Source organism: Capsicum annuum, chromosome 7 (genome assembly GCF_002878395.1).
Source record: "Capsicum annuum cultivar UCD-10X-F1 chromosome 7, UCD10Xv1.1, whole genome shotgun sequence".
Classification (NCBI taxonomy): Eukaryota; Viridiplantae; Streptophyta; class Magnoliopsida; order Solanales; family Solanaceae; genus Capsicum; species Capsicum annuum.
Window position 1 is genome coordinate 142,921,252 of NC_061117.1, and position 8,018 is coordinate 142,929,269.

Sequence of the window (8,018 nt, forward strand, 5' to 3'; positions counted from 1 at the left end):
CATGGGATCTTACCTTACAAGGTGAACATGAGATTGTACTTTACAAGGTGAGAGTCCATAATCGACTTACAATCAGGCAGCAAAAGGGAATTTATCCCCTCCCTTGACAGCGGTGAGTCTCATATTGCAAACACTCCTTCCCTAGGAAAATTTATTCCCAACTTTTTCAGTCAAAGGATAAGATTAGTGACTCCATACCTTACACTTTATATATGACCAACGCCATGAACTTTATAATGGAGCATTTACCTTGTCCATTTTGGTATTTTTTTCATTTTGATATACCCTTTTAAAATTTTAAATAAAAAAACTTATCCTTTAGGCTCCAAATACCCTCCCAGACTTGGTGAAATATATTGGCTATGTTTTTGGTGTTGATTTAGCTAAAGGAAGCAATGGTGTTAACTGTCTACGTGCTTTTGGGTTTTTGATTTATTGAAGATGAATGATATCTCTATAAAACCACTAGGTGCTGATATATGTTCTATGAGACCATGACACCCCATTCTGTTTGATGTTTCCTTTTTCATTGCTAATTCTTGCCTGTTTTCCAATATTTACATAGTCTCCCTGTTTTCAACACATAATTCTCTATTCTACGAAATCATATGAATGGCTAACCTACATGGTTGATGGAATGCAAATATATACTTTTTTCTTTAAAGAAAAAGAAAATTTTGCATGACGGGTCAAAAACAAAAAATTATAGGGGAGCAATCCTTGCAACCGTTGGAAGGAATGTAAATGAAGAACCAACACTAACAAAATTCCTCCCTAGCCTTGGGCAAGAAACTGGGAAAGATATGAAATAATAGAAACAATGTCGTCAAGATAAAAAAAATAACAATAATAAATAAATATATATCAGAATATCTTTTGGTAGCGAAAACCTGCATTATGAGTAAATATTCCAAAATACAACAGCAAAAATGCCAACATTACTCGTCATATCTGGACTACAGCTCCAGTGCACTTTTCGCATCTGGTTCCAAACTAACAACATTTTCCAGTGCAGCGTGTAGCAGCTAAGAGGTTCATGATTCGGCAGCAGTTGATTGCATACAGCAGAACCATTTTTTCTGAAAGGAAGTGCACCCGGAAAAGTTATAATCTACAATTATGTAGAAATTGATGCAGACATACGACTAAAGAAAGGGATGACAAAACAACACATTTTCTTTGTTCTTAGGCATCATTAACTAAAATATTAACGCAAAAACTAATCATATTCACCGTTTTAAACGGTGATGCTCCGAAAGAATTAATGAAAGCATTCAAATTTTGGAGTTTAAACTATCAGAGTGTATACAACAATGTGGGGTTTTTGGTTTCACCACAAGTACAATGGGAACAGGATCCAATCCTGTTTACTCACTAATGAAGAATTTGCCTAAAGTATATTTTACGCCTTCCGTCCCAAAAAGATTGTCTCAATTACAGAATACAAGGGTCAACCTACCTAAGGTTCGGTGTGAATTCACACAGAGAATCTTCAATACATTTGAAATAAGCTTTACATATTTAGAAAACTACACAAAAAAGTACTGTGTCACAATACTTAACCGTTCAAAATATTTAGAAAGTATTTGAAAAATTTAAATAAAATATCCTTTGACAGTTCAAATAGTAACTAAGACAATCTTTTTAGGGACGGAGGGAGTATTTACTTGTACACTGAGCATATGACTTGTTCATAGATAGAGAACTAGAGATAACAGATGCATGACATTAGGATTCGGGTTGTACAAAGAGACGAGAAGATAGCTTACAGTTTTAGCAGTAATTTCCAACAAGGATCCTGTAGGATGAGAATAGTACAGAAAGCAGGCACAACTTACTGCTTGAGGAACAACAGACCATCAAACCTAAGGCGGGAACGACAATCTGAATAATACATGTAACAGAGCTAATATCTATTATGTGGGCCACAACTTACTGATTGAAGTTTTCCGAGCGTTGCTTTATTTTTGTATGCAGAGTCACCCTTCGGTGGTGATTCTACCTTGCAACCTGTCTTCTTCTCATTTCGAGCTTTATTAAAAATCACTGTGAATCCCTCAGCTGAAGATGGGTCATTAACATCCCACTCGCCAAACTTAGGAAGTGGGCGGCCTTTTTCCTGTAGAGATTAAAAATAACAATCAAATCATTGCAGTAAAAACTCCCTCCCACAAAAATAAATTGAGTGGGCTAAATTCTAGTTGTTATTGAGACGTAACAGGAGGCAAAATTTAGAAGCCTGCAAACCCTCACCACACTGGCGCAGGAAAGAACCTTATGCAGATTAAAAATGGAAAAATGGATAAACAAATTGATTTAGGATAGCGAAATGGTATTTTGCGGTTAAAAAGGGGTTAACCTAAGATATTAGCTTGTACCAAACAAAAGCTTCAGCATTACAAAGTAGGCTAAGGAGAAAAAAGACGTAAGAGCATGAAGTGCTCAAGTAAATCAAAGATCGCTGGGAAGGGGATGACAAAGGGCAACAAAGATATGTTTAACTGAAATCAGCCAATCCCCTCCTTCCCCCATGTATGTTGAATAATTTTTTCACAGTATTCGTTGCTATCCAGAATAGACAAAGTATTGAGGTGTGAGAACTAGGGATGAACCAAAATCAAATCTGACAGCAGATGGCACCTCAACCTTCTAAAGTAATTACTGCAGGAATAGGCTTATATCAAAACCATAAAAGTAATAGAAGCAAACAGGTTAAATTTGCCATTGACATGTGAACTTTTCAAAATATTGGGAAAATGTAGTAGCGTATTGCTTTATACTATAACAAAAAACTACAACAACAACAATATACCCAATATAATCCCACGAAGTGGGGTCAGGGGAGTGTAGAGTGTAGGTAGTCCTTATCCTACCCTCAGAGGCACAGAGAGGTTGTTTCATATAGACCCTCGGTTCAAGGGGAAAATAGTCCAAAGCAGTCCAGAAAAAGAAGTAATAAAAGTACAAGAAACAGCATGTTGTAACAGGAAAGTAACTACAACAAAATAAAATGATAGTCGAAGTACAAAACACCACCACAATATACATGACCGAAAAGAAAACCAGGAACCCAAAAGGCACACACTTTTACTAAAAAAGAGAGGACTGGAATGCTTAAAATATATAGAAACGCCTGTGTGAAAAGAACAATGAGTTTAAATTGATCATTAAAAAGTCTAGCTACATGTGACAAAAGAAATGGCACTTGAGCAGTTAAATACAATTATGCTCTTTACTAATTGATTTTGCAACTACACAATCAAAATCTGAAGCAAGTTCTGTAAACTCCTAAAAGTCCACATACATACATGCACCTTTCCCACCAATGCAATTGGTTTCTCCAAGAAAGAATCTCAGGCAGTGGAAGGATTTTTACTGGGGAGGGGGGGGCGAAAAATAAAAAGGGTTAAAATCGTTTACACCCTCGAACTTTGCTGTAAAAATCAAACACCCTTTAACTTTAAACAATAATCATTCTCCCTCCTTTTTCCTATTTAATTTTTTAAATACCTATTTTACCCTTGTATTTATATCAACATTTGTATCTCTTTTTCTTTAAGAAAAAAACTTTTTTATAAAAATATTTGTTTGTTTTTCAATCTATATAACATATTTTTTTATAAAAGTTAAAAATTATTTTTAAGATAAAAAAACAAAAGTGAGAAATATTAATTGAGTATATAATTTAATGACAAACTATAATGAAATAAATGAGCAAAATAGTAAAAATTAATTGTATTAAAAATCAAAACTTTAATATATATTTATACGTGAAAATAATAGGTAATTATAATTTTATAAATATATTTCAATGTAGGTATACAAATTCTCAAGCCCGTCTTTTAACATTATTAGCAAATTCTTTTATAATTAATTACAAAATCCAAAGGTACTTTTTACATTCAAATTTTTTTATATTATATTTATTAAATAGGTATGTGAGTATGTAATTATGTATATCGATGCATATTTTGATTTTCTCTTATTCTTTAATGTTTATATAGATAAATGAGTTTTGGTTGTTAATATGACTTATTTTCTAAATTATAATTTAAAATTCATCAACAACAATCACTTGATTTGTAATAAATATACATTTTTTTTTTTGGTGAACATATATACATCTACAACAATATCATATCTAGTAAAAATTTTTAAGTGAGGTCTGAGAAGGGTAGGGGGTACACAAACCTTACCACTACCTCGGAGAGGTAGAGAGATTACCTCCGAAAGACCCTCGTCTATTAATTATTTTTGTATACCTACATTAAAATATGTTTATAAGATTACAATTACCAATTATTTTCACGTATCAATATATATTAGAATTTTAATTTTTAATAAAATTAATTTTTACTATTTTGCTCATTTATAATATTATAGTTTTGTCATTAAATTATATACTCAATTAAGATTTCTTACTTTTATTTTTTTATCTTAAAAATAATTTTTAACTTTTATATAAAATATGTTTTTTTTAAAAAAAAAATACAAATGTTGATATAAATATAAGGGTAAAATAGGTATTTTAAAAAATCAAATAGGAAAAAGGAGAGAGAATGATTATTGTTCAAAGTTAAGGGGAGTGTTTGATTTTTACAACAAAGTTTGTGGGTGTAAATGATTTTAACCCAAAATAAAAATGTAATGCTTGGGATTTGAACTTAAAACCTCAAGGTGAATGTTGTACCCCACAACCATTGAGCTAACCTCTAATCTTATGTTTAGGGGATTCAAAATATATATATATACATTACAAAAAATAAATTAAAAGACACCTTATATATATAATGTCTTGAGCCGGGGGTCTATCGGAAACAGCCTCTCTACTTCCCGAAGGTTGTGGTATGAACTGCGTACATTTTACCCTCCTCAGACCCCATTAGGTGGGAATATACTAGGTTTGCTGTTGTTACCCTATATATACAATGTTACTTTTTGCTGAGGGAACTTGAGTGAACCCCTCACTACCCTCTAGATCCGCCCTGCCCCAGGTCACTCATGTACATCTGCCACATACTAAAATCTATCACTCTAAACTTTTACGAATCAATAATAATACTCTTAATTCTCGAGTAATTTTCCATGGATAGACATCCATGTTTTTACAACTGCCTACAAATATCATTTTTTTTAGAACAAAAATATCACCTAACTATCCCTATTTTCCTCAAAAAATACTTTACACTTCAAAAATATTTCTTCTCTCCTAGTTTGCATGACATGTCATTAAAATTTCCTTTTTATATATAAGATATAAGAAATAAATCTATTTAACTTATCAAACTTATTTAACTACAACTTGGTCTTATTTCTTAAAAAAAATAAATACACATGATATATTTATTATTGAAGAACAATTTAATTCTATACTTTAAATTTTATATTTATTTTGTCTTTCTTACAAAAATAAAAAATAAAGTGTATTTATTCTTTATTCGATATGAGAAAAATTACATCATATGATAAAAATATTAGATAATCACACAACTTAAAGGAAAATAATTCCTCTGGTAATGCAATGCAAATTCCTCATTAATAAAGTAGTTGATGTGTCCAAGTGTATACATAAAACTAAAGGATTGAATTATTGTATTTGGTACTTTTCAAAGTTTTTTAAATTTATTTATTTCATCACTCAATAATATTTTTAAAACTCAAGGTATTTATATGAATTGATACTAATTTAATTTTTTTTGTTATTTATTTCATATACTAAAGATTCTTAAAATATAAAATAAATGAAAATGATGGCTTTAGATTTTCATATACGTATTAAATGTACTATTTTTGAAGGAATGAAAAATTATTTAGTCATGAAATAAATTTTTTAAATATTAACAAAATGATCTAATATTACAAATGAATCTTTAAAATAGTATCCAACCAGATATGCTTACTTTTTGTGAGTTTAGTATATAAATTGGTGTTTATTTATATAATAAGATAAAATATAGTATAATAAAAAAAATGAAAAAAAGGAAATTAAAAATAATAAATTTTTATTTTCTAAAGTTTTTGCCTATGTTAACTTTGCGGATTTACTTGATTTTTTTATGAAATTTACTTGTCTTATTATCTTTTATCAAAAAGGTCTTTCTTAAAATTTTGCAGGTTATTTACATATGAATTAAAATTTTCAGGTGATAATTACCTTGAAGATTTTTCTGTTGAATTTTGCTTCACAAAAAAAATTCTAGATTTTCTCCTTCAAATTTTATTTTATAGAAAAATTTATAGGTTTTCCATCGAATTAATTTGGTTGAAAAACTTGTAGAGAATTAGATTACTGGTAAATTCTTTTACAAATTCTTCAAAAAAAAAAAATTACATAATTTAGATTTTTCTTGTAGTTTATAAGACATGAGTTTGAATAAATGAACTTGAAGAATTAAATAGGTTTATAATTAAGAAAATTAAAGATTTTAACAACATGGCATGCCAAGTGGGAGAAAATAAGATTTTTAAAGTGTCAAAGTATTTTTTTTTGAGGAAAATAGGAATAATTGGGTGATATTTTTGTCCTAAAGGAAACGAAAGTGATATTTGTAAGCAATTATGAAAACTTAGGTTACTATCCATGAAAATTACTCCTTAATTCTCTCATAACAGATAGATAGGGATTCTGGGTGACTCATTCATTTTGATGCTAACATGTTATAATACTGCATAACATATTTCAAGCACAAAAACATAAAGTAGCTTTCTTTAACTGTTTAGATACTAAAACACAACCAACCATAGTCTCCTCCTTTAAACCCCCAAAACAATAAGCCTGGACCACCTACAACCCTAATCCCCTAAAAAAACTACTCCCTCCGTTTCGAAATAACTGAATTGTTGGGTATTTATTGATGTTTTATTGAATTTTTTTCTAAATTTACCCTTGATTTAACAACCAATTAACTTTTGAAAAGATATTACAAGGTTAACCTTTTCTTTTTTTTTTAGGGGTAAAAATGAAAAGTTTGTTAAATTTATGTTTTTTCTTAATCTGTATCAAAATTCAGCAACTCATTTATTATGATACGGAGAGAGTACCATTTGTGTTTCTACTCCATTATTAGTTTCAAGAATTTAACTTTTATAAAACCAAAAGCTTAATCTTTCAAATATGAAGAACAACGGGGTATAACCCCACACCAGTGGGGGAGCTAAAATTTTTAGCAAGAAACTCGAAATATAAAAAGTAAACACACTAAGAGGTCAAACGGGTTAACATCTACAATATATACATTAAAAATATTTTTAATCCTGTATAAATAGTTTAATTTTCCACTCCGCCATACACACACACAGAAAAAATCACCTTGGAAATGGCTACTTTCTTTCTTCAACATTAGAAACAGACACAAAACACATATAAATCTTTAAAAATACTATACCAAAAATTTAAATTAAAAAGAAAAACATAAATAACCAAAAAAATCAAGGACTGCTCTATTTCTATTCCCCTCCCCTCACACCACCCCCACCCAAAAAAAAAAAGAAAGAAAGAAAAAACTCGTTAAAGTAAAGGGGCTGAAAAGCAAAACAAATCAAAGAAGAAGATGTAAAGAACGAGAATTCTTACCGCCATGAATTTCTTTAGACAGAAACAGAGAGGGAAGAAAAAACTTTTCCGGAAACAAAGACTGTTATGGCGATTATGGATTTTATATGTGTCTCGTTGTTTTCTTTTTTGGGGTTGTATAACTGAAGAAAAAAAAGGAAGGAGAAATTCTCCCCTTTTTCTCTTTCTGTTTCTGCAAATGGAAACGGAAGAAGAATATGAAATGGGAAAGAGACTCCAAGGTAGATAGATAGACGTACAGCTGGCTTCAATGTGGACCCACTCTAACAATCTGGGCGCACTTTCAGGTTTTCACCTTTTCTTTCTTTTCCATCGGTCACAATATTCTTTTTTAAGATAAAATGACTCAATGGATCCGGTAATAGGTCGATTTTGTAAGTTGCACACTTCTACTTATTTGTTTATCATCTAGACCTTTAACCTATTAAAAAGTAACATTTCAAAT

At 30.3% G+C, this 8,018-nt stretch overlaps 1 protein-coding gene across 1 annotated transcript; it reads right to left on the minus strand.

The window, feature by feature from the left end:
• Nucleotides 1–832: 832 nt before the first annotated feature.
• LOC107877180 (protein NOI4) lies at nucleotides 833–7,792 on the minus strand. The gene is made up of 3 exons (XM_016723896.2): nucleotides 7,574–7,792; nucleotides 1,937–2,119; nucleotides 833–1,079 (listed from the first exon to the last, which is right to left on the minus strand). The coding sequence occupies exons 1-3, from the start codon at nucleotides 7,577–7,579 to the stop codon at nucleotides 1,035–1,037; spliced, it is 234 nt and encodes a 77-aa protein (XP_016579382.1). The 5' UTR covers nucleotides 7,580–7,792; the 3' UTR covers nucleotides 833–1,034.
• Between the last annotated feature and the right edge of the window lie 226 nt (nucleotides 7,793–8,018).

Coding starts and splice junctions, on each gene's coding strand:
- LOC107877180 (XM_016723896.2), bottom strand. Junction 1,080..1,936: donor CGCTCGGAAAACTTCAATCA/GTAAGTTGTGGC, acceptor ACTTCCTTTCAG/AAAAAATGGTTCTGCTGTAT.